Source organism: Oculina patagonica, chromosome 12 (genome assembly GCF_052425735.1).
Source record: "Oculina patagonica isolate OP01 chromosome 12, crgOcupat, whole genome shotgun sequence".
Classification (NCBI taxonomy): domain Eukaryota; kingdom Metazoa; phylum Cnidaria; class Anthozoa; order Scleractinia; family Oculinidae; genus Oculina; species Oculina patagonica.
In genome coordinates, this window is record NC_135769.1 from 14,232,428 (window position 1) to 14,257,761 (window position 25,334).

General features: G+C 38.9%; 1 protein-coding gene across 1 annotated transcript in view; it reads right to left on the reverse strand.

Annotated features, from left to right (window-relative positions):
- Positions 1–25,334, reverse strand: part of LOC144632709 (protein N-terminal asparagine amidohydrolase-like) — a 112,614-nt gene that overhangs the window by 1,501 nt on the left and 85,779 nt on the right. The window contains exons 5-9 of the mRNA XM_078491418.1: positions 20,865–20,938; positions 13,126–13,179; positions 2,110–2,163; positions 875–975; positions 98–220 (exon numbers count right to left, since the gene is read on the reverse strand). Coding sequence (XP_078347544.1) covers positions 98–220; positions 875–975; positions 2,110–2,163; positions 13,126–13,179; positions 20,865–20,938 — 406 coding nt within the window. The remainder of the gene's footprint in view (positions 1–97; positions 221–874; positions 976–2,109; positions 2,164–13,125; positions 13,180–20,864; positions 20,939–25,334) is intronic.

Genomic DNA, 25,334 nt, shown 5'->3' on the forward strand with positions numbered 1-25,334 from the left:
TGTGTCAATGTCGCTTTTTTGACAGACAAATTTGTGAATTCAGTAGTCCTTGTTTTTGTGAAACAAGGCCATTCAATATGGACATTTTATGACCTACCTGAAGTATGACCTCCTCAGAGGCATCCCGAAAGAACTGAATGTGTTCTGGTTTCATGCTCTGCTGATAATCATATGGCAAGATTCGCACTTCTTTATAAGTTGAACTGTAAATTTCCGCCATCTGGAAAAAGAAAGTATTGATTAGTTGTACAGGTCCAAGTTAATAGATCCTACTGGGATAACCGTAAATCTGTAAATACAGTTGAACCCCGCTAATTCGAACTCGGTTATTTCGAATTTCCCGTTATTTCGAACTAAAACCCGTTTCCCTTGGATTTGCCTTTCAGTCATTTACTATCGGTTATTTCGTACTCCTGCTATTTTAAACTGTGATTTCCCCTGACGGATCGAAATAGCGGGGTTCAACTGTAATTTAATCTTGTCCACTTACTTTGCTCTGTAACAGACATACATTATTGTTACTTATTTTCGCGGGACTTAATTTTCGCGATTTTCAAAAAATCGCGAAATTAAAGACCTGTGAAAATTAATTTCAAACGTTTTCTATTGTATTTTTTATGCTAATTACGTATTTTTCGCCAAATCGCGAAAATTAAGTGCCGCGAAATATGCCCGTTCCATTTTCGCGAAATTAAGTTCCCGCGAAAATAAGTAACAATAAGGTAACACATTGCCAACCAGGATAAAACGGGCTTTTAAGGAAAAGATTTAACATATTATTTTCCATTGCGGTTTGCTATCTCTTAAACATGTTTTTGTACAGTTAAACTATTTTATGAAAAAAATACTTATATTGTGACAAAACTTAGCTTACTCCTTTAACGCCTCCGAATATACGGGAATGTCGTACGCATTCATCAGGGCCCTTGTCCAAAAATAATGCTGGGTAAATTGCACCATCCTGAATGTCAGTACCTCAGTCATACATAGAAAACAGGAAACAATAATAAGAATGCTAATCTCAAACAAATTGTGCATATTATCTTCATCCATTTATGTTAAAGTTCTCCTTACAGTATCAGTACCTTGTCAAGCAGGTAGCTAAGAGGCAAGATTACATCAAGTTATCAGCACATGCCTTATTACCAGATTTAGAAATTGAACTTACAGTACTTTACATGACAATATTTGTAATATATAAACTAGATTATTTTATTCAGGACAAAAAAAAAGCTTATTGAGCTTGGGGACAATTTCCCCTAAAGTATACAGACCATCCAGCAGGCAACTATAATAAAAAATATACATACCCACCCCAAGAGAGATCAAGGAATGAAGTTTTCGTAAACCAAAATATTGCATATTTTTTAGAAAGGCAAGATGAATAGTTTGTGATTCATTACGGTGCAAGGCGCCGTACCATGGCCACCCAACAAACTTTTTCACATGTGGCATCCTGTAATATTTTACGTTTCTACTGCAATTTGTTGAAAAACACGATGTTACAAGTATCTATTTGATCTTATTCAACTTTGCTAGGAGGCGTGTTCGTCCAAAAAAAATAATATTACGAGAAGACACTTGTAAAAAGTTTGCTGGGTGGCAACGGTATAAAGGCGCGTCGCACTGTAATGCCATAGGATCAGATTTAATTAACAACATGAGAGGAAAAACAGCTGATCACAATTTGCTTGCTTTGAAAGTAATTGAACAAACTTATAATGACTTTAAACAGAACTGATTTTTTCGTCTGAGATTAGCCAAAGCCAATCAAAGTGGCTATGAACTTATTGTGAAACGAGAATATAAAACCGAAAACTTTGAAAAATAAAGTTTGACACAGAACGAATCAAGTTTTGAATCTCCTTTCCATCAAATTATCTTTATTTGTATTGATGCAAATTTATCACCTTTTCTAACTTTTTAATAAATTTATTAAAGAGCGAGGGTCCTGCACGACCTTTAATATAGGTGCCTATACTGCGTTTAACCTTTTCCTAATGTAATTAATATGGCAGCCGTTTGGACAACCAGATCATGTTAAAATAAAGAATACAGTTTACCCAAGAGAAAATTAAAAAAGAAGAGACAATGTTGCAGTGGCCTTACCTATTCCATAAATGATGGGTTTGTGTAAACCCTTTTCAATTGTATCATTAAATCCTGTTGACAATATGAAAGAGGATTTAAGTATACAAAAACAGTAAACGTCTTGTGTAATGTTTAATAAACAAGCAGGAGTGCTTTATGAACGGTTTCAAAAACCTCTGATGTAGATCTTTTCTTCCTTGCACTGATATTTAGAATTTGGGTTATTTTGGCCAAGAAAATTGGACATACATTTAGCTGTGTCTTTATCAGATATTAAAAGATAATCAGTAAAAATTAATTTCCTTTGTGTTTTCTTAATGAATTTTTTTTATATAAATTATTAATGAGTTTTTAAAATGTCAACCATATGTTTGAAAAGCGATGTCTAAAAAACTTTGGTCGTAATGAAGGATAATGTAATAAATATTTAAATCAGGGTTGACGCTGATTTATAAGATTAAATGTTAACGTTTCGGTCACTTCAGTGACCTTCATCAATTAAAATGCGGGCAAGACTGCGGACAACGAAAAATAATAGAAAAAGTACTGATACAAATTCATAAAATGCGTTTAAATCAAAATTAGCGGTCTATAGACGTTCTAAAAATTCTTGAGATTAAGATAAACACTTGGAAACCTGACTTGCTCGTTAACTACCGTAAGTTCTTCTCTTTGGTGGAGCGCCACAATTAATTCTAGGAACAGGAATGGCGCAGTGGTGAGAGCGCTCGCCTCCTACCAATGTGCCCTGAGTTCGAATCCTGGACCCGACATCACATGTGGGTCGAGTTCGTCCTTGCTCTGAGGGTTTTTCTCCGGGTTCTCTGGTATTTTTTCCTCCACAAAAACCAACACTTTCAAATTCAAATTACATTGGGAATAAACGGCCCCACAAGCTACTAGCTTTAAACCCAACCTGCATGTCTAAATAAAGGTAATTTATTTATTATCATTTTCTATATATTTGTTCCACCGGGAGAAGGCTGCGCCGTCGAGATCAAATTTGTGTCCTGTTTGTTGGATCGAATTTGTGTCCTGTTTGTCGATACACACAGCGTCACAATCGTTACATTTGATTTTGTAAACAATGTCTCTTGCTTTCTTTTTGCTTTGTTTATCTTCGGGTCCCTTGAAGAAAGATCCGATGGACGTAGAGATCTGACATCCAGCACGGAGAGAGAGCTCAACAAACTGCTTAAAGAGATTCACAACCAAAACAAGCGCACACGATGTCAACCAGAAACAACAACTAGAACCCAAACAGTACCACCAGTTATTTAGCGCCGATTGCACTCCAGCATCCTTTTACGGTGTTTCCAAGCTGGATACATAGGACCACATAAGCCTAAGATTCCACTCTACCCATAACCGGTTCCATGGGTTCCTCTACATACGAACTGTCCAAAACCCTAGAAGTAGTAGTGGGAAACACCTTCTAATGATGCAAATTTGATTCTGGTGTGAAATTTTACATGGCGGCCATGTTGCATGACAGGAAAAATAGAAAATTATTTCTATGGGACTATTAATGTTCATTCTAATGAAGAAGACATACCGGGCCATCCCCAATGGTTTCAGCCCATCGTTGTGTACATTTTTGACAAACAGGTAGCACAGTATACTCAAGAAAGGTAAAAGTGAAATTCTCGGCTTGATCCCGAAGCCGTTCATCAGACAGAAAAGACTGTGCAAAGTAAAAATATTATCGGTGTCATAGTCACGAAGATTGTTTGAATTTTCATTCATTGACAATTTACATTGTCTGAGCGGTTGAGCTAATGACAACAAACGGTCTTTCATTGTTTATTTTGTAATTTGCATATGTAGTAGGTGTTTCCAACAACAGTGGTTGATTTGCATACGTAGTGGAGTTATGCGGAACGTCTCTATTACGCAGTATTTCGTCATTTCACGTTGTTGTGACAGTCAGACAGATTCCCTCCCCTAAAAAAACAACAACAATAGTTTTGTTCCTCAAAAGACAGAACAAAGAGGCAAATTTTTACTTGTAAAAATATCCTCAAAGTAGAAATGTTACACATATAGTTCCTGAACAGCTGTTACACTCATCAGTTAAAATGGTATTCATGAGGTTTGAAAGTAAGCAACAAACTGTCCAGACTTGATTGATGGTACCCAATGAACTTATTGGTAGTACTAGTCGGGTATTAAAAATAAAGAAATGTCTCACTTTCTTATGACCTCCTTTGCAGTAAACTAGGGTTTTTTTCACGAAGGGAGGGTCGTTCAGTTGAATTTCTACTTTCTTTACTCTTCTTCAATATCAAAGCCTTAATCTGCCACAATACTGTCACCAGCATTAAGCTTGGATACTTCTTTATTTCCTGAAAGTACCTCAAGAAATCCACTCCTTGTGAGAATTTGTTTATCAGATATTTAAACTCAGGGTTTGTATGGGTCCTGGAAAACCTAGAAAGTCCTGGAATTTTATTGTGTAAGACAACTGGTCCTGGAATGTTTTGAAAATCTGTTAAACTCAAGTAACAACTGAATTCTTAGAACTTGCATCATAAGAAATGTATGGAAGACAGTAAGGAGAAATAATATTGAGATCTTGGGAGTGAAAGGGTTAATGTGAATTTTAGAGTCCTGGACAGATCAATCTGAGTCCTGAAAAAGTCCTAGAAAATTGTTTGTGAAAAAGGTAATGAATCCTGTAAATCTGTGTTCAGCTGTGAAACAAACATAATACCTCCCTTTAAATCAACTTCCACAAGAGATTTCAAGGTATTCAGTGATGGATTTGTTATTTGAGTAACTTTTTGATTGTAGTATACACCCGCGATCGACCTCGAACACTTTTCACGAACTCACGAACTCGATGACGTTTCGATGTCCGACACATTTCACCCGGAGGGCGCGAAGAAAAACATCCATTTGGATAGTGACTGACACGGCTTCTTTGACGAAAACTAGCCAAGCCGGGAACGAGCCACTCAACCCCCGCCGGGGTGCGGAAGTGATGAAAGGGGATGGTGAGCGACAGCGACGTGGGAGCGGGTGAGCCGGAGGGGGAGGCGGGCTCATATGGTCACGATGGCTGGAGATGAGGGGTGAGTGCAGGTGATATGGCCATTGGACCGCATACTCCTGAGGAGTGGGGGCAACCACTCTGACATCACAAGTCATACTCGAGCCTCGGGTGTCGCGACCGAAGCCCCCCAGAGCCGAGACACGAGCGAAGTCGGCGTTCGATTGAGCGAAAACCGAACGTTCGATTTGATACGCCGGGTATACAAGTGAAATGGTGCTCGCAGATATTCTTGAGCAGCTCTCGAAAAGCAGTTAGATCGAATTAGCCTTCACCTTCTGAAGCCGTTTCAGTTAGCTTTACGTCAAGGACAGCATTTAGCTCTTCTATCTGTTTTTTCTTCTCTGGAAGCGACCGCTCAGGAGCTATTTTCGTCCAGCTGCAAACTGATGGGCAAGCGATTGGTTTCAGTCCTCTTGAACTTGTGTCAAAGCCCACAAAATTCTCTTGTTGGAAATGCTCCCAACAAACTTTGGTATAAGCTAATACCTTGAAATCGTTCTTAGGATCTCTTCTAATTCTTGAAATCCATACATTTAAGAGACAATGTAACAAGCTTGAGTAAATGAATGTTTCAAGTTAATCAATAATGTTGCCGTAAATCGTAGGCAAAGCGTAGTTGAGATCGTATTTTAGCGATTAAATTTCTCTTACCTTGACGATTTTTTTATCGCTGGGAAAACTATGGAAAGATATCTTTTCGTTAGTAGAGATAGTAAAGCAGTTATACACACGGGAGTATAAATACTCCATATCGAAATCCACGCACAATACTTCACTTGGGGGAAACGCGTGTTTGTTTACCCAGTTCAGACCACGTGATCAATGTATGACGTATCAAGCTAAAAAGGTCTATTTTCCGACAATTTTCCCGAGGCATGTACTAAAACCCGAAACACCGACACGAAACCACCGAAACGAAACCACTGAAACAACCGAAATGGCCGAAACGAGCGAAACGAAACGAAATCACTGAAACAAGCAAAACCCATTACAATTATTGAGAGCTAACCATAAACAGACTAACCGGAGTGCAAAGTAGGCTAATCGAAGTGTTTAGTAGGCTAACCCGAATATATAGTAGGGTAAGTAGCGGAAATCTTGATGTTGTACTTGTTTCGGTGATTTTGTTTCGTTTCGCTCGTTTCGGTTGTTTCGGCGGTTTCGTTCGTTTCGTTTCGGTGGTTTCGTTTCGTTGTTTCGGGTTTTAGTACATGCCTTTTTCCCAGCACTCTACGATAATGACAGCCTAAAAAAAGCATATTTCAACTTGCAATATCTCTGCAAAGTAATGACCGATTGCTTTAAAACTATGGGATATGTTTATTTGGCTCTTAATAAACACATAGGCAAAAAATAACAAAAATCAAAATTTCTGTTCATTTGACCTACCAGGTATGTTGACGATATCTATGACCGCATACAAAAGGGATTATGTAGAAAGTTCCATGCCCAAATCAACTCTATTGATCCGCATAGTCAACTCGCTTTAATACAAGGTTCACGAGGTTGAGCAAGACGGCGCTATCTCTTTCCTGAATACAATCAAAGATCTCTTCGAGATACCGACTATTTTGCACGGAGTATGAGTTAGGAAAATGATAATATTGAATGCGAGTTTCGATGCATTAACCCATTGACTCCCAATACCAGAGGCTTTTTTCAGCGCACACCAACCCCCTAAATAACCCGGTCTTTTACGGCATTTAACACAAACGTGAGAGTGGAAAAAATAAACCATACACGCACTTAATTCAGACAAATAATTCGTTTCTGAAGTAAGCTTTTATTACAACTGGACACGTTGAAAGACCAATTTATGACTTAAAATGCTTATCAACCTTGATAAATTGATCCCAAACCAAACTTGACGGTAAGTCGACCGTAAGAGATGCGTATCAGATGTCTTCAAAAGCCTAAAATTCCAAACGTAAGCAGACCAAAGCTGGCACATGTTTGAAGCCGTGAGATCCTGCAATATTTAAGCGTATTAAAGTTGAATTTTAGCCCGATGGCTTTTTGAAGTCAATTTTTAACTCAGTGGCTTTACCGATCCTTCTTAAAATTCCATTCAAGTTCGAAGCAATATTGTACATTACCATTTTCCTTTCTGAAGTCTTGAAAAGCTGCATTAATTAAGTCGTGATCAAGTCCGTGGATTGTATTAAAAACACATTGGTAGTGCCATGTCACAAGGTCTTATTGGCTGCCGGAGGAAAGATAAATTTCTCACCGGAACGGTTCTAGCACACTGTACTCCACGATTTTCCATTTTAGATCCATTTTAAAATTGATCGGTGTTTCTTCATTTCATTTTTAACTTAAAAATGGAACTCTCCGTATTTAGAATGGAAAACAAGACCCTGGAAGTTTGTAAATACGTGCCGCGAGGCGCCGTGATCTTCTTGTACCTTTCGCTACCGGGGAAGATTGCGTGACGAGCTAAAAATACTTATTACTACGGCTGGAGGCCAGAAGTTATAAAATGGGCTTTGAGGAGTGAAACACGATCGCCCCTAAGAACGACTGCGTGGGAGGCTAGATTTCTATGGCCATCACAAACCTGCAAAATTGCGCAATCGAGTGACGTAGTCCCATTGTGCTTTGCGTACCATCTGCTTGACCTCGACAGGGAAAAGTTGCCATTGAAGTCATTGATGCTGAGTCTTTAATTTTGTGCCACGGAACGGATTACAAACTTCCAAGGTCTTGTTTGGTATGCTAAACACGTAAACTTCCCTCTCTGGAGCAAGTACTGATTGCTAAAACCTTGGTAGTGTGAAGAAATCCATCCTTCTTTCGGGGCCGCAAAGACTGTGTCGCAGACGCAGTGTGTTTTGAATACAAGTCATGGACTTGATCTGCGGCTTCTCGAGACTTCAGAAAGCAAGTTATTATGTATAGTATTGCTTGAATTTCAGATGGAATTTTTAGAAGGATCAGTAAAAGTAGTGAAGTAAAAAATTATAATGCAAAAGCCGTCCGCTACAGTACAAGAAATGCTGAATAAATTTAATTAGCGTGCGAGTAGGAGGGTTGTTTCACGAGTTTTGAAATTGATGCTTTTGAGTACATTTCTTTGCTTCATCTTCTTTGAAAATTAATCTGAAATATCGTTTCTTTCAAGTTTCTTTTATTTGTCCTTTTTTTGTTCGGTATTTTTGGTTTTGAAGGGACATCGATCTTTATTTCGAGACAGACGCGGTGTTATCTGATCATCTTTCAACGGCGACCAGACTTTAGTTTTGTTTTTGTATAAAATATTTAAAAAATTACTCCAGTACTACAAAAAAATGCAAACATTAGTTTCATTAATAGTAAAGTAAATGAAGAACGTAGAAAGTACGACCAATTCAGTTTTTGGAAGGAACCATGTAGTTTTCAGAGTTGTGTAAACAATATTCTAGTCTCCTTCTTCGCAGCCGCTATTTGGTGGTCACGCAACGCTTCCTTGATTCGTAAATAACTCCCGAACAACGCTTTTCTGCACCAAGAAGCACCACATTGAGATGATTTCATATTTTGTCAAGGTTTTCATGAGCGAGTCCTTACTACAGTGGAACGAAATCCCGGTTTAAGACGTTTAACGATGTGGTTAGCCAGTCCCCTGGTACATCGTTTATATATCGGGGTTCCACTGTATTTGTCTAAGTTTACTGGTCATTTTGTTTATTTGTTTGCATTGAAGTCTTCACACTGTAAAACCACGTCTACATTCCTAGTTTATCTAGGCAGCTTTTCTTTGTTCTTTATTGTATTTTATGTTTTATTTTAGCCTCTCATACCCGGCGGTACAAGTGACACAAGTTACAATCAAAGTCTCTTCGAGATATCGACGTTTTTGCATGAAGTATGAGTCGAAGGTTTATCCTGTGCATTGTTCTTCGAACTTATCATTACAGTTTCTTTGTAGTTTAGTTTAACAATTTCCTATCTTCGCGGAGGAAATGCAGCCATATAATTTTGTCAAAAATGGCTCGTCCGCGCCGGGTATTTATACACATATTCCTTAACATTACACAAATAAACAGTGCAAATTTCACCGAGATCTGACAATTCTATACTTTAAAATTGCAAGGACCTTTCGAGGCAGTCGATTACGGCAGCGAAATCAGTTAGCAAATGAAACAGCAAAATATGCGTTCGACGCTTTGTTTTTGCGACGCCATATTTGAATTGTTATAGGTAGACCGCTGTTCAATGTGTTCAAGGCCGTATCGTTACGATTGCTCCACGAAAAAGCACGAAAAAAATACGGATATTTCCGACTACTGTCGGAGAAAACATTGCGCATATAATTGCGGCGTAAACAAATCGTTACACTCAAGCTGCGTTTTGTCTAGGCTCTGCGAGGGTCGGATATCAAGACCCAGGATTAAACAAAAGCCATATATACAGTGAATGCTTTCGAATTATATTTGAAGATGAAATACGAAAGAATTTTGCTGTCTTTGACTGAAATTCCACTCGAACTGCGTAGATACGATCGCATGTTGTAAAGCCGATTCATGCAACATTGCTGTCAACGGCTCAACGCGAGGTCTCTAAAAGCTAAAAGAAGCCCCCATCTCTTGCATTTGTTTTAACTTCAATAATATCTTTGAAAAGAGCGAGTTTTTTGGTATGGTTTATTTTTGACGTTTGTTATTTTTAAACGATGTAAGTGCTAGTGATTATTTATTCGTGTTTTAGTTACGCAATCCAATATTTGTGCGACGCTTTTTATAGATCGCCCTTCAGACACACGTGCGTTGAGATAAGAAAGCTGACATGTCACTTTTAAAATTGTTATATAACGTTTGTAAATGTGACAAGTCACGTTTTTTCCACAAGATCGCAAGTGATCACCCACAGCGGAAAGTAATCCCTTGAGAAATTAAAACAGTCCCTTGAGAAATTAAAAAAGTCCCTTGAGAGTTTACAAATATGTGGTTCCAAATCTTGTCCACATAACCCCTATTCTACCATTTTAGCTTGTAAACAAGCAAAAACGTCGAAAAAAGTGGGGTTCCGATACGTACCCAACCCCCTTCCTAATCCTCCACCCCTATGTCACTTCCAGGGCCGGAGTGAACGCTCTCCTAGCGTCTTGTGGACGACTTGTAACAATAGAAAATCGCATTGGCCAATATCCTTTGACAAAGAAGATTCGCAGCAGCTTTTAAGCATGTTAAAACTAAGCGATTTAATCGATGAATGGCAGCGATCTTTGAAAAATACCTACCTTCAATTTGCAAAAGGCTAGATGACTAGCCTGCGAATACAGGGGCGAAGAGAGGCGGCTGTATTCGCAGGCTACTAGATGACGAGCGACGCGTGAAAATAACACTGACTTCGGGATCGGAAGTGCTGACGCATTTCTATCGAGTGACGTTTTTATTAACCACAGCGAAAAGTATTCCATTAGGAAATTCAACTATTCCCTTGAAAAAATTGAAAACAGTACCTTAAGAGTTTACAAAGAGAGTGAATTCACTGCCCACTAGTCATACTATTTTTTAACAAGTTTAGCAACGTAGTCGGAAAAACCACCAGGCAGACAGATAAGTCAATCATTGTTTTTTTTATACCGGAAGCCGACAAACACCAAAAGTTGAGTTGATTTTCATTTGCATTACCATGTCCAACACAATCGTGCCGTGCCGTAAGTGCGTGACGATGACACTCGCTAATGGCTGCCCGACACAATTTCTAAAGAGCTGCCAGCTCAACGGATCACACAACATCAAAACACGTAAAGATCAAGAATTCACACGCAATTTCGCCGTGCTCCCCTGTACAAGAGGCATTGCGGAATAAACAACGAGAGTGTTGAACCAACACAACATCAAGGTGGTCCACAAGCCCATCCGCATTGTTGGCTTCCTTCTCAGGAGACCCAAAGATAAATATTTTGATATTATATAACAATAAAACAAGACATGTTTCGATCGTTTAACGATCATCATCAGTTGTGAGTTCGTTTACGATTGCTTATTTTAACACTTTTTATTAATTTACTATCACTACTTTTTCTATCATTTTACGTTCACCGCAGTCTCGCCCGCATTTTTACAGATGAAGGTCACCGAAGTGACCGAACGTTTGAAATTCATTCTATTTTTAGGTGAAGACGACGTTTCTTAATGCTGGGAGACGATGGGTTATTGATGTGAGATGTGATGCGTGATTACTCCACGTATCGCACCATATTACAAACCAAAGAGAATTGAGTACTATAAGCACTCTAGTTGTTTACTTTTTCGATACTTTTGGTTTGCCATCTTTGATTGTCATGTGCGAATCCTCTTTCTCAGCTTGAAGCATCGGCAAAATTGTTTGATTTCTAGCAGGTAAACGAAGGTTTCGGGTCAGAAAAGACTGATGTACTTTATCAGAGATCGAATATATTTAAGACGGAATCCACTAGGAAGTCGAGTAATATTGATTAAAGTTGGACAAAAATCAAGTACCAGAATAATTTAAATCCTATTGCGTTATTTCCTACCCTTAATAAAAGGTAAAGATGTAAGTAATTATCCGTGATAACACCAAAAACAATTTCTTATCAGAGTCTGAGAAAATGAATTTCAGAGTTCACAAGGTATAGGCAAAATCTCACGTGTAGTCATTTTGGAAATTCGTCTTAAGCGATTCAGTGGAATTCAGCGGAACTTCGAAATTTTTTTTCGATGTTTGGTGTTGTTAGATACGATTTCTCTTGATAAGATATTTGAAGCAGTAACAAAAAAGTTTGCAATAAGGTGGAAATAATTCTGGTACAACAATTCTTATCAGAGTCTGAGAAACTGATATTCAAAGTTCACAAAGCTATGGGCAAAAGCTCACATCTTTTAAGCGATATTATGGGAATTCAGTGGAACTTCGAAATTAGTTTTCGATGTTGTTAGAAAAGATTTCTTTTGATAAGATATTTGAAGCAGTAACACAAAAGCTTGCAATCAGGTATCAATAGTTTTGGTACATAATTTTGTCCAATAACTACTCAAAGTCCTGGCGGATAATAATAATAAATAATAATAAACTTTATTTCCGTGTCTAAAAAAAAAAAAAAAAATGTTTAGCTGAGGGGAAAAGTCCCCTCTACTAATTGTGGACACCTGACTAAGAAAAAACGTAAAAAACAACTTAAACCTATCATTACACAACTATTACAATTAATAATTTAAAGTTAAAATAAGTTAAGATTTCCTCTTAAGCTCACTCACAAGACTTTTTAATCGTTGTACATGTATACAAAATCGGTATACGCGATAGCTGACTCAAGCTTAAATTTGAGAAGTGCATGAAAAACATTCAGGGCTTCAAAGGAATCCCACTGAAGCCCTTAATTTTTTTCAGGCTTCGTTATTCCAATTGCTAAAATTATAAATTTACTGCGATGATCATTTATCACTTTCAAAGATCTTTATGTCAAAACGATTTTTCAAGAGTCTTTATGTTGATCAATGTTATAACGACCTTTCAAGGATCCTTTTAAGGATCTTTTAAAAAAGATCCTTAAGATATATTTAGAAATCTTAAATTGAACGATCTTGCAAAGATCATTGCAGGATCCTGCAAGAACTATGCTAGGAAATTAAGGATCGTGCAGGAATCCTCCTGGTTATTTGGACATGGAAACCCTTTGCAAGATCCTTCAAGAAATTACGAACTTTAGTTCATTGTTTTGCATGAATTAGGCGAATTAGTTAGTCTTTTCATTCTTTTTAATTCTTTTATTGATCTTTTATTTTTTATTATATACAAATTGTAACTTTTTTAATATAGATATGTAATTTTTAATTGTAAATAAATTGTAAAGCGCTATTGGTTAGAAATAGAAATAGCGCTATATAAATAAAGTATTATTAAAGTATGATAGGAAATGGCTGCTAAAACTAAAAGGAACCAGGGTTGCTATATTCAGACCTTAACATCAAATTACATTTAGAATTAAATTGAATAGATGAAAAAAGAAAAGGTTTACATAAAGTTTATACCTGTGACACAAGCCGAACATAAATGGATAGGTTCATTCTGATTCTGTATTTCTCCTGAAAAAAATTTAATAGATAAATAAAAATATTACAAAATAAAAAGAAATTACTCTGACCGACGAAGAAATTCTTAATAAACGCATCAACAATAAGAGTGTGGGGAAGATGCCAGTAAGGATGGTGGAGCCACGTCCTTCAAGCTGATCACGGATGGTAACCATGACTTACCTGTGGGAGGCACGTTTGCACATTTCGTTTTCTGTAAAGATAAAAATTATTTCCAGTAACTTACCTTAATGAAGCAATGGGTTGAGACCAGAAAGACCAAATACATTTGACGAAGTGAAAACGTTAAACAACAAGAGCTTATGCCTGCCCTCAGGAGGAGAGTTGATAAGTCACGATGGATTCTGCCGACTAGAAGTTGTCTCGATTTGGACATTTAGGCACATTATAACTTACTAATGAACCATGAATGTGTGCCTTTAAGCTACAGCAAGTGGAGTCATGAACCACAAACTGAGTGTAGAACAGTAGTCGGTTACCCTACGGTGCACTTAATATTCAAAATGGCGGCCGATCTCACTGAATATAAAATAATAGTAAAAAGGGGGTGGGGGAAATGTAAAACGAAACGCGTACGTAACGATGTATAAGGTTAAAACGCCGGATGCGGACAGGTGTAACAAGCTTGCGGTAGAACTCACAACTATCATAAAATATTATTAAAAAAAGGGGCTGGCAATGTAAAACGATATGCGAATCGTCAAAATAAATATAAAGATTTCTAAGGTTTAAAATGCTGAAAGAGAAAAATACATTGCTTTCATACCCTGTAGCCAGTGTCGCTTGTGTTAACTTATCAGTCTAATTTCTGACCGCCTCAGAATAAAAATCTCCTTCTCTTGTATCGAACGCAGTAAGAGGACCGACAATAAATACTTATTTTGTCTTTTAACGCTCTATTCGATGCAAGAAACTATGGAACGGACGCAAAACCCCCGATCCATTTCTGTGCGATAGATTATTTTGACGCTAGGTGCAACACGCCGTCCCTTCTTCCACTGTATGAACTACCTCGGGTGTTTTGATAAATTGTGATCTTGCTGTGCGATGTTTTTGTGCCACAGAACTTTATTCTTGACAATAAATCTTACTTGCAGCCCGCGCAAACAACCGAAAACAGACTAAGTAGTGAGTCATTTCTTTCCTCAAGCGATCACACACATTGATCAGACAGAGCGCGTGGCGAACAAAGTAATGGGCTAAACAAAGGAGTTCTTTTTTTACGTCAGTATCATGATACTAAATTATAACTGATGGGCATTCAGATCACCAATGACCTTTGAAAACCTACAGATGGATAACTGTTCAATAAAAGAGCTGCAATTAAGGTTAAACGCTTTATACAAAGGGGGTGATAGTAAGCGACTACGGTTAAACTTTTTGACGTCACTTTCAAACGCCAGCGGCCAAACCCAATTAGCTATTTATTTTTTTATCAAAAGAACCAGTTGAACGCTGTAAAATTTTTCGTGATTCATTTTACAAGGGATATTTTTCTTCTCCGAAAAAGGCAACAACGAAAAAAGAAATATATATCATACCACTGGATAAACTGTTAACGTCGAATCGCAATGTTTGTAGGGTATTTCCTAAGGCACAGACGAACTCCCTCTGAGTTATTACTCGTTCTGAGTTACTCACTTTGAGTTACTTACCAGGAGTGGAGGGCGATCATCGAGATCCTGGAAGAGGGGGGAGGGGGGGCGATCATCGAGATCCTGGAAGAGGGGGGGGGGGCGATCGTCCAGATCCTGGAATAAAAGGGGTGCCGCTCTCGAAAATAATTTTTCTCGGCCCCACGGGCTTTAGTCCAGTCATTTTGTGGTTGGACCTGCAACTAATTGCAACAGAAGCTTTTTGACCGCAAATCATTTCGAAAAGTCTCTAGATCAACATACTAAAAGTCCCAAAGGATTCATGCATGGGAACATCTCGAAAATTTAACGGATTATAAGTCGTGCTTTTGCGTAACATGAAAACGAGGCTCAAAAACAGAAGTTCTGTTATTATGCTTGTTTATGGCAAGAATTTCATTTATTTCATCCAAAAACAATGAAATATACTTTAAATATGCTTGAAAACTTTCATCCGGAGGAAAAATCAATCAAAGAGTATTCAATAAGCAAAATAAATCTCATTATATTTAAATTTTCAATTGTGAAGCGAATTGGACTACACCAAAAATGGTAGTTGCGATAGTTTATTATCCTTTTATGGATCGCACAAAAAATTTGCAAGCGAGCCAACAAATAAATATATCTTTCACAATGGTGAAATATTCTAAAAGAACATCGTTTGTGAAATGAAAACGAATTTCACAGTTTCTTCCAGCTCTTGTGTCAATCACCGTCATCATCGCTATCATCGAAATCTTGATGGGGTTAGCGATGTTGTGGCGCCGCGCATGTTTTCAGAGTGGAGGAAATACATGTGACTTCACTTGGGTTCAGGTCGATCATCGGTAGAAATGTTATTGATGACTTCCCCTGATGGCTACCCCGGTGGACAGCTTGCATCATTCCAGCCCATGCTGGGCGTGTGGTGTTAAACAGCAGGGACGTCTTCCAAAGTATGTCCAAATTCGCTGTGGGATCTACTTCTCTTGCAACGACTACGTCATTGTACTTAAATTCCACTTGTGATTGCCTTGGCTCAGATGACGGGCGTAGGCCAACTTTTCCAGCTGCTGAGATGTCTTGAGGACTTAACTTTCATCTCGGGACGCTTCTTTTTCGGTTAGTGCCAGGAGTGATGATACAAATCATGGCCATGCCATGAAAGGTGTCGTTACCGTCAAGGGTTCGTAGATTATGGTTCACATTGTCAGCTATGTACTGAGCAAACTATCCGTCATAATCTGGCATATCAGTTCCCTGGTCCACTGCAGCATTTTGATTAAACAGCTATACCTCTTGGTACGAAGAAAGAACAGAAGCCGTTGCGAAGAATGGTGTCTATTAGAAATCTCGATGCGAAGTTGTGATGAAGCTGCACTGCTAAACCAACTTGTAAGGGCGCAAGAATCACTCTAGGTCGCGCTGTCTGAACAGTAGCCTGTCCAATTGATACTAACTTCACGTTATCTTTACCAACCAGAATACACTCCAAAAACATCTTTAACGTGGCTGGAAGGAAGTCAACGTTTTCCTCAGCTTCTGTTTCGATCGAAGGGAAGACTTCGTTAGATGTTTGAAGCAATTTGATGTCATTCTTGATCAACCTTGAGGCAGCCGAGTTCTGATAATACTTAATTTTTCCGAAACCAGATCAACTTCCTTTTGCTATGAGTGAAATTCGTGCAGAATAGCTGATGCAGTACTTCTAAATGTTACAACATTTGGCTTTCGTTGGTCTCGGTTATAATAATCTGATCGCCAAAGTGTTCCTGAAGTTTTGCCTTCATATGAGTGTGGCTATATGCGGCAGTAGCTGAGTCACCAAGATATTCCTCCATTAGATCCATGACAGTCTTTTCTTACTATCCAGCTGATCTGACACACTGATTACTTTTGGCATTTGTTTTTTGGTCCTGAAGTTGACGCTGCATGGGTGATGGTAAACAGCACCGGCGGCCGGCAAATCATAGACATTTAAAATTCTCGCCTGTACCACTTCAGCCCAAGAATCCCCCTTTCAGAACATGTGTCTAGCACAGTCTCTCTTGTCTCGAGTGTTGTCACACGGAACACCTCTCCTGGCTTTCTCTTTTGCTTCTCAAAATCAATTTTGTTACCACCGTAGAAACAGTCAGTTTTAAAGCTAAAGAATTTTTCAGTCTTGCGATCCAATGAACGACGTTTACTTGAGGTTTGCGAGCTTGCAATTTCTTGGCTTGGCCAATACTACTAGGGTGGCAATACGCGCAGCCACATGTCTTGTGTACCTTTTGACCGGGAATAGTTTGGATGTCATTGCGCTCTGCGCTTACGCAGTTTACACCTTCACTTCCCTTCAGACAGAGAGACTGTGTCAAACGTGCAATAGAATCATAGACGCTCTATGTTTCGCCCAATAAATTTCAACAATCGGGTTTAAAGCATTTCGGAAATATATCATTTTTTTTAAGTAGAAGAAAGGATAACGTTGTTCTTATTTCAACTTACTGCAGCATTGTATGCAGTGATCTCGCTTTTTAGTAAATATTTTGAAACCAGAATGTAATACGTCGCAACTGCGTTGAAAGACTCAAAGAAATACTGTAGCCGCAGAAAACTCGTTAGAATCGCTTTGGAAACACTGCATTGGATGTGATACACTATGAGTCAGCAAAGGGAAACTTCTCCATTTTGAAAGAAAAAAACTACTCTTGAAGAGAACTCAGAATACACTTACCTGGTCTGAGCACAGAACATTGAAGTTCTTAAACCATTTTGTTCGACGGAGATTAAAATTTCTGCAGGTGTCAAACACAGCACACTATACCTGCGAACTCACCCGCCTTGGGTGTGAGTCTCATGCACGCCTCCGAGTTAAAAACTTCGACCTCACGCCAACTCACGCTTTTATTTCTCTTTCCACACGATAATTAAGCTTCCTTTAATTGTATCACTATTTTTGAAGAAAGGTTTGAACAGTTCAACAAGTTTCATTAAAAAATAAAGAAATAAAAAATCGCTCCAGATAAAAAAGCCAACTTTACTTAATGTCATTCAGTCCCATACACAGGCTAGGGTTGCGACTTTTTTACGCGGCAAGCAACTAAAATAGACATAAAATTAAAGCTGTGTACAGATGAAATATCCCAAATTAACTTGATTTCTAAAATAAGAAAACCTTTCAATTGAGATATCGTTTCTAATTTTGTTGTATTTTTGACTTTTAAGACATAAACACGCGCATTTTTGGAAAAGCTTTATTCAGCCTCGTTTCCGTGCATCTCTAAAAACGTGTCTCGGAGCTTCTAAAAAAACCCACATTTCAATGACTTTCCCTTCCGGGATTTTCTGGGACTTTTAATATGATATTAATGATAAGTTTCTCGGTCAAAAACCGTTGGAATTTCTTCTGTTGCAATTAGTTGCAGGTTGACCCATTATTTTTTAGTAAAATGACTGGACTACTTCTATTTGACCGAAAATAATGGTGGAACCCGGACCCATGCCCCCGGGTCTCTCCCCTAGATCCACCAGTGCTCATTTTAAGTTACTTATTTTGAGTTGCTTATTTTGAGTTGCTCACTTTGAGTTGCTCATTTGCTCATTTTGAGTTGCTCATTTTGTCAGTTGCTCGAGTAGCCGACAAAATGAGAAAATGAGCAATGAGCAAATGAGCAACTCAAAATGAGCAAAATGGGCTCATTTGCATGAAATAAACACCGACCGGAAATGAGCCCACAAGTTCAAAAAGTCATGTTAGTGGGCTGTGATAAGCACATCGAAAGATGAACGGCTGTTAAGTGTCATGAACGAGGCGATTTTATGGTATGCACGAGCTCGAAAAATTTGTCCACTTCGAAACCAAAATAATTTTAAGAATCGCTTGGCATTTCTAAACAAACATCAAATATTCTTATTGGGTTATTAAAGTATTAAAATAGAGATATTTATCCATTCATTCGCTTGCGTGATGTTTTCTGTTGCAATATTTCTTACTTCCGGGCTGAGCCAATTTTATGGTACAGTGGAACCCCGATATAACTATATGCCAAGGGGGCAGTAAAATTATATCGTTATATCGGGGTTTCGTCCCATATATTTTACTTTTGCCGGGACATAACATATTCATCGTTATATCGAAGATCGTTATATCGGGGTTCCACTGTTTACCGAAGTTCAGATATTTCGACAACTAGAAAACCAAAATAATTTTTTGAATCGCTTGACATTTCTAAACAATCATCTGTTGCTCTCAAGAAGTTTCAGTGGATATTCTGTGAAAATTTCGCTGTTGTCTGTAAACAAGGCTCGGCTACCAAATCAAGCCTGGTTTCCAAGCTCACCAAGAAAGTGATCCCAAAAAATCATTTTGCTAACCAGCTTTACTACTTAGAACTCCAAAGTACTTTTTAAAGTGACAGGTGGACAAGGGACTGAGCCGTCTAAGCATCAACCACCCAGTGCAAGCGAGCCTAGCCGGAAAAACAAAGAAGGTATTACATGCACTCGCCAATTGGTATGATCTACGAGAAAGCCAACAACTTAATATTTGACTCGGTGCGGGTGGCAATTGAACCCCGGAAGAAAACCTTCCGCAGGCAATGGTCAGGTTATAGATTGCTGCATCTTCAACCAGGAGTAATCCCTGAGTCAAGAACCCCGAGGAACTGTGCAACAATCTTCAACAAGAGCAACAGTCAGTCTCCGTCAAAACCGATGGCTAGGACCCTCTCACAATGGAATAAAGGCCTAATTTAGGACAGACATGTACAGTCATCAAAGGATCTGCCAATTGTCTGCTATGCAATCACACGGTTATCCGGGGGAGAGCCAAGCTAAGAGGCTGGCATCCAAGCATACAGTTGGTGTAACAATTACTCAACCAACGCTTGAATAAAAGGATCAAGGACCACATTACAAGCTGTGACAGTTGTAACACCAATGCGAAAGCTATGGTTGGAAAAATCGTTTTGAACGCTAGCTAAAGGTTATATTTTGATTTGAGACAACCAGCCTGTCGTTGGTGATTATGATAGTCGCCTCTTATCCTGATGGACAAATAACACTATAACAACATTGCTCCAGACTGTTGGATAAGCCATAAGCACTTGGATTCCATACAAAATTGATAACTGATACTTCCAGTGTAAATGAAGCAGCACTTACGAAAGGAATCCATTTTAAAGCCTTAATACTTACCTCGAGGCAGGCAGGGGCAATGTCACTGGCAAGGCCCAAGTAGATGTCTGATCAAAAGCTAGCCAAGTCAGGAACAAAAAGTTATTGCGTTCGACGGTAGGAGAACGCATCCTAATCTTGCGGTGGCCTGTGGCCCCGTGGTTGTCCTGTGAACGCGCAAGCGAAAGTGTTTCTATGTGTTGTATTATGTATGTCGGTATCTGGCAAGTTGGCCTCGATCTCATGTGATTAGACATTAGAAAGCAATTAATTGCGTCACAGCAACATCAACAATGACAGTGCGCGCAAAAACACTTCATGAAGCCGATAACGCTAGGCTGTAAACTGAATTCTTGTGTTCGATGGTAGGAGAACAGATCCTAATCTTGTGGTGGCGTGTGGTCCCGTGGCTGTCCAGTGGAAGTCGTTTTATGTGTCGTTCTATGTATCTTGGTATGTGGCAGGTTGGCTAATGAATGACGTCACTGTTTCTTTGCGAGAGACCCTGGGAACGAATTTGATTCGTTCTAACGATCTTCTTCGGTTTGCGTTTTCGAGTTTGCCCTGTAAGTTGTGCTAAAAAATAAACGTTTCGGCAGTCCTCCTTTTAACAGTAGTAAAATAATTGCTGTGCTAGCTGGCTCGTGCACTGTTGGATTGAGATTGTTTCTCTGATAGTTTTAAGTGATGTTGGATGCGCGCTTTATGTTGCACACGCCGTCGTTTTAAATTTGTATGACGATATAAACAGTCGTGTAACTCGAATTACGCTTGCTAGCCTTATCTTGGGTCGAACGCACTCCCTTAATCTCTGATTATTACTAGTAGGAATTAAGGATTAGATAGGGCCAGAATGCAAGCTACATTATAAAAAAATCGTAAAGCTAAAAATATGGTACCTACTTAAGATGGATATTGTCAATGTGTCAGAAGTTCCCCTACCATCAAGGAATCCTCCAAACAAGTGAAGTTCAAACCTGAGGAAATTAAAGTGCTTAAAATGAGTTAAATAATTGTAGCAAGCTTATTGAACAACTGCTTCAACCACATGGATCCTAGCTCGCTCAAGTAAATCGAGCTTAAGATACAAGCCAACATCAAAAAACTTTTGCTTTTATTTTTAATAAAATACATTGTAATACATTGCAATGTCTTTTTCAGTTATATTGTGATTCTTGTCCTTCCAACGTGATCGAAATTACAGTCTCAGTGATTTCAAGATTATTGATCTGATGTCATTGAAAAAGCTGTTTGCCCTTTTCGCTTTTCAAGTAGCTGTCAGACACAAAAAGGTTTAAGAGATCAAAGAAGAAGAAGAAGAAGAAGAAGAAGAAGAAGAAGAAGAAGAACAAGAAGAGGGTAAAACATATGAACTTCTTCTCCTCTTCTTTTGAGCTCGACCTCTGTAGAAAATGCTTCCATTTAAATGGAAGGACGCAGCCTATGGAAACCTCTTGTGTTCTCTTAAAATGAACAACCGCACGTCGAACGACTTTGAGAAAGTCTAGGCTGTAGTCTGTTCCAATTATTTCTTTGCTTTGAGCAGACGTTCGCTTCAATGCATTGGATTCGTAAACAATGGCGCAATGGGCAGACTTTGTGCCAGCTTCACTGTGATAGAGGTGTTTGACAAAGGCTCCAATTTCACGGGATAAACTACCTCTGATTGCATTCTTATTACTTTTGGTGTATCTGGAAGGACAAAATTGTTAACTTCCGGTTGGGACATGGCACGTGTTGCTGTGATTGACACAATTTTCGCATTCTGATCGTTCATAGTGGAAGAAGAAATTTTCTCAAAACATTAATAATTCATGAGTTTCGTTTATTTTTTTATTTTTTATATAGTTTTTTCCTTTATTACTGTAAAAAAAAGTTGGGGGGAGGGCTAAAGCTTCCCAGCTCCTCCCTCCCTACGGTCCCTGTAAATGCTGCAAATTTGCACAGGCAATGGTTCCCAGACACTGTACTCTGCGAGTTACAACTTGTAGGTAGACAACTAGGAAATGTTTGTCTTTTTAGGAAACAACAATAAAACTGAAATAAAACTAAAATAAAACTAAAATAAACTGAAAACTATCAAGAAAGAAAGACTTTCTCCTTCAATTCGCATGAACACTGATTTTCATTTTTACTGTTGGCTAATATAATGACCACCGTAGGTCATCTAGGCTTTAGTAAGAGAAAAATAATCGACCTACTGCATTAGTCTGAACATGGAAAAGGCAGTTATAGTTATAAAAATCTGGAAATTTAAAAGTGTTGCACAGCAGAAATGAACGATGAGCAATCGGTGAGTTATCCTTCTTGGTGAAATACTGAACTTGAACAATTATTTTTAATAGCGAAGCGTGCGAGGTCTAAAAATAGAATGCAAATGAATATAACCGCCACGAGGCTCAAAAAACATCAGTTTGTTCTGAGAGAAATAGAAGGAATCTAGCTCAGGAGTGTACTTGCAGTATACATGACAGGGGGGTCCGACGGAGCCTCATATTGCGAACCCAAAAAAATACATGAGCCTGAAATTTTACACCCAAAAAAATACCTGGCATCAAAATTTTCTACGCCACCTAGCACCTCGATACTGATTTATTCAATCAAACAGACTTTAAGACCTAAAAAAATACCGAGGGTGTAAATTTTCAACCCAAAAAAATATGTCGGACCTCCCCGTCACGTATACTGCAAGTATACCCCCCTGGGGAATCAAGGCGAAGTTCTCTTTTAATGAAAGTGTTTTAGGAATACCGGCTGCTTTAGAAATTGTTTTAGGAGAATCGTCCGCAATTTCGTCTTGTCTAAGTCGTGACGTCACTCGCGCGCTTCGCTACTGCGTCAGCTAGAAAGGCTAGAAAATTGGAAAATGTTGACAGCGGCTCAAAAGGTCACAAAGATTAAAAAAGGTACCACCATGGCTTACCAAAGAATTAATTTTTCTTAACAGAGTTTCCAGTCCTCATCCAGGTTAAAAAGCTTGCTGTAATGGCTGTATAAAATCGGCCGGTGAAGCGGGCAAACAATGAATACAGCACAACCACAGGACCAGTCAATTTTATTCACATACTATTTTAATATTAACCTTTAAAACAAAGCTGCCACTTTGAACCTTCAAAAGTCGATTCTTTTTATGACACTACCGGTCTTAAAGTATTTTCTGATCGTGGCCTTGCGCGCACTGCCCTCGGCGTTGACAAAACCTGGATCGGACCGGATCGGATCGGGGGGCGGATCGGATCACAAAAAAATAAAAAAAGTAAAAAGTAAAAACAAAAAATAAAAAAATAATAATAAAATAAATAAATAAATAAATAACAAATAAATGGTTGTTAGTGATCGGCGTCTAGAGATTAATGGTGAGCAGGTAGATGATGTGGAAGAACTTGTGTACTTAGGTGCATTGCTGGACAAAGAAGGCGGAACAGCCAAGGACATACAGCATAGGCTACTAAGCTAGACAGGTTTTCTATAGGATGCGAAGATTATGGGACACCAGTGAGATTGGAAGGAAGACGAAGGTACAATTGTTTAAAACAATTGTTAGGTCAGTTTTGATGTATGGATGTGAGGCTTGGAAACTTACAAAACAGAAGCAAAGAAGCTGGACGGTTTCCAATACAAGTGCATGAAGAGGATTCTAAGAATAAGGTGGCCTCATACCATATCCAGAACAAATCAGGAGAAGAACAGAACGAGCGATGAGATCAGACGCCGAAGATGGAACTGAATTGGTCATATAATGAGGAAAGGCAGAGAGGAACATTGTGTCACAGCTTTGGAGTGGAGGCCAGAAGGGAGAAGAAGACCGGGTCCACCGAAAACAACATGGAGGAGGATGGTTGAAGATGAAAGGCAAACAGCTGGGTGGCAGTCATGGGCGAATGTCAGAGCCCTTGCAGCAAATCGTAGTGGGTGAAAAGAGAATGTCAAAGCCTTATGGCATGGAGAGATATAGGGGATAGGGATATGGGAGTAATCGGCATAACGGCGGAACGAGAATTGGCGTAGTTAACGAGATTTTTTTTAATTGCTTTATGCTATGAATAGAAAATTATCACTTTGCAGACCTGCAGACAGCGGTCTCTGGAACCTACTTTTTCTTTATTTCACACACAACTGAGGCTGCAATGTCGTTTGTGGCTTATGTGATCTCTGGACTTCTGATTACGTAGAACTGGGCAAATTAAGAAACAAAAAACAGTAAATATATCCCACGAAATAAAGACTTGTAAATGGCGGGCATGATCGAATGAAGGCAAAACTCAGGACCGAAAAAAATCCCTAAGTCTTCCGACATTACCCCGAAAAATCCCTAGATCAAAAATAACCTTCCCAAAAATCCCTTGTTAAATTACCCCTAAATTGTCAGGAGTGGCAATATAACGCCAAGGCACTTTAGTTTGTTTTTAATCCCCCCCCCCAAAAAAGAAATCCCCTATTTGAATCAAATCACTCAAAAAATATTTGCCAAATCTTCCAACCCCAAAAAATCCCGGAATCGAAAATTTCAAACACAAAAAAATCCTTCGATCATCCCCGTCAGTTACAAGCCGGAGTACACCCCCTGGGGTTATAAGAGAGGGTTACAAAAGTAATACCTGGTTTAAATGGATCTTTTGTACAATTTGGCATTTTCCTACTAAAACTGGTCTTAACTTTTACTAGCTGATTTACGTGCTCTTTCTGATACCACATGGAAAGCAACGGTTCTTGTCCGATCGCCGAAGTTAAGCCCTGTTAGGCGGGTTATAAGTACCTGGATGAGTGACCAACTGAAAATACCCCTAGTCAGTGCTTTTTTTATTCTCTTTCTGTCTTTTTTTTTATGAAATGAGTAACTTAACAGGCCCTTCTATTTTTTTTCCAACGGCTCCGTTGACTTCTTCGGCTTTGTACGTTTCATTGTCTCAATTGGGACAAGAAAACTCCTTGAAATATTCCTCACTCAGAAAAGGCTGGCTCTAGATCGACCTCGAAGGATTAAGAAAATGTGGGTGCCCTTTTTTTTTTGGGACATATTTACCGTTTGTTTGTTTGTTCGTTTGTTTCTTTGCCCAGTTTTAGGTAATTAAGTCCAGAGATCATATAACTGACACAAACGATATTGCGGCCTATTGTGTGTGAAATAAAGAAAAATAAATTTTAAAAATAGGTTCCAGGTACCGCTGTCTGCTGGTTAGCCTGCGAACCCAGACGCATTTCCGGCTGTCGCTTGTCTCCGCCGAAAAATAGCGTCTGTGAAACCGAGCCAGAGAATGATTTCTGTGACGTCGCATGTTTTGTTTCCCTTTGGCCAATCAGATTACGCGACAGAATAAAACACGAGTGCACACCGCGCGGCTCCCTCGCGACATCGCTGTCTCGAGCTGTTGG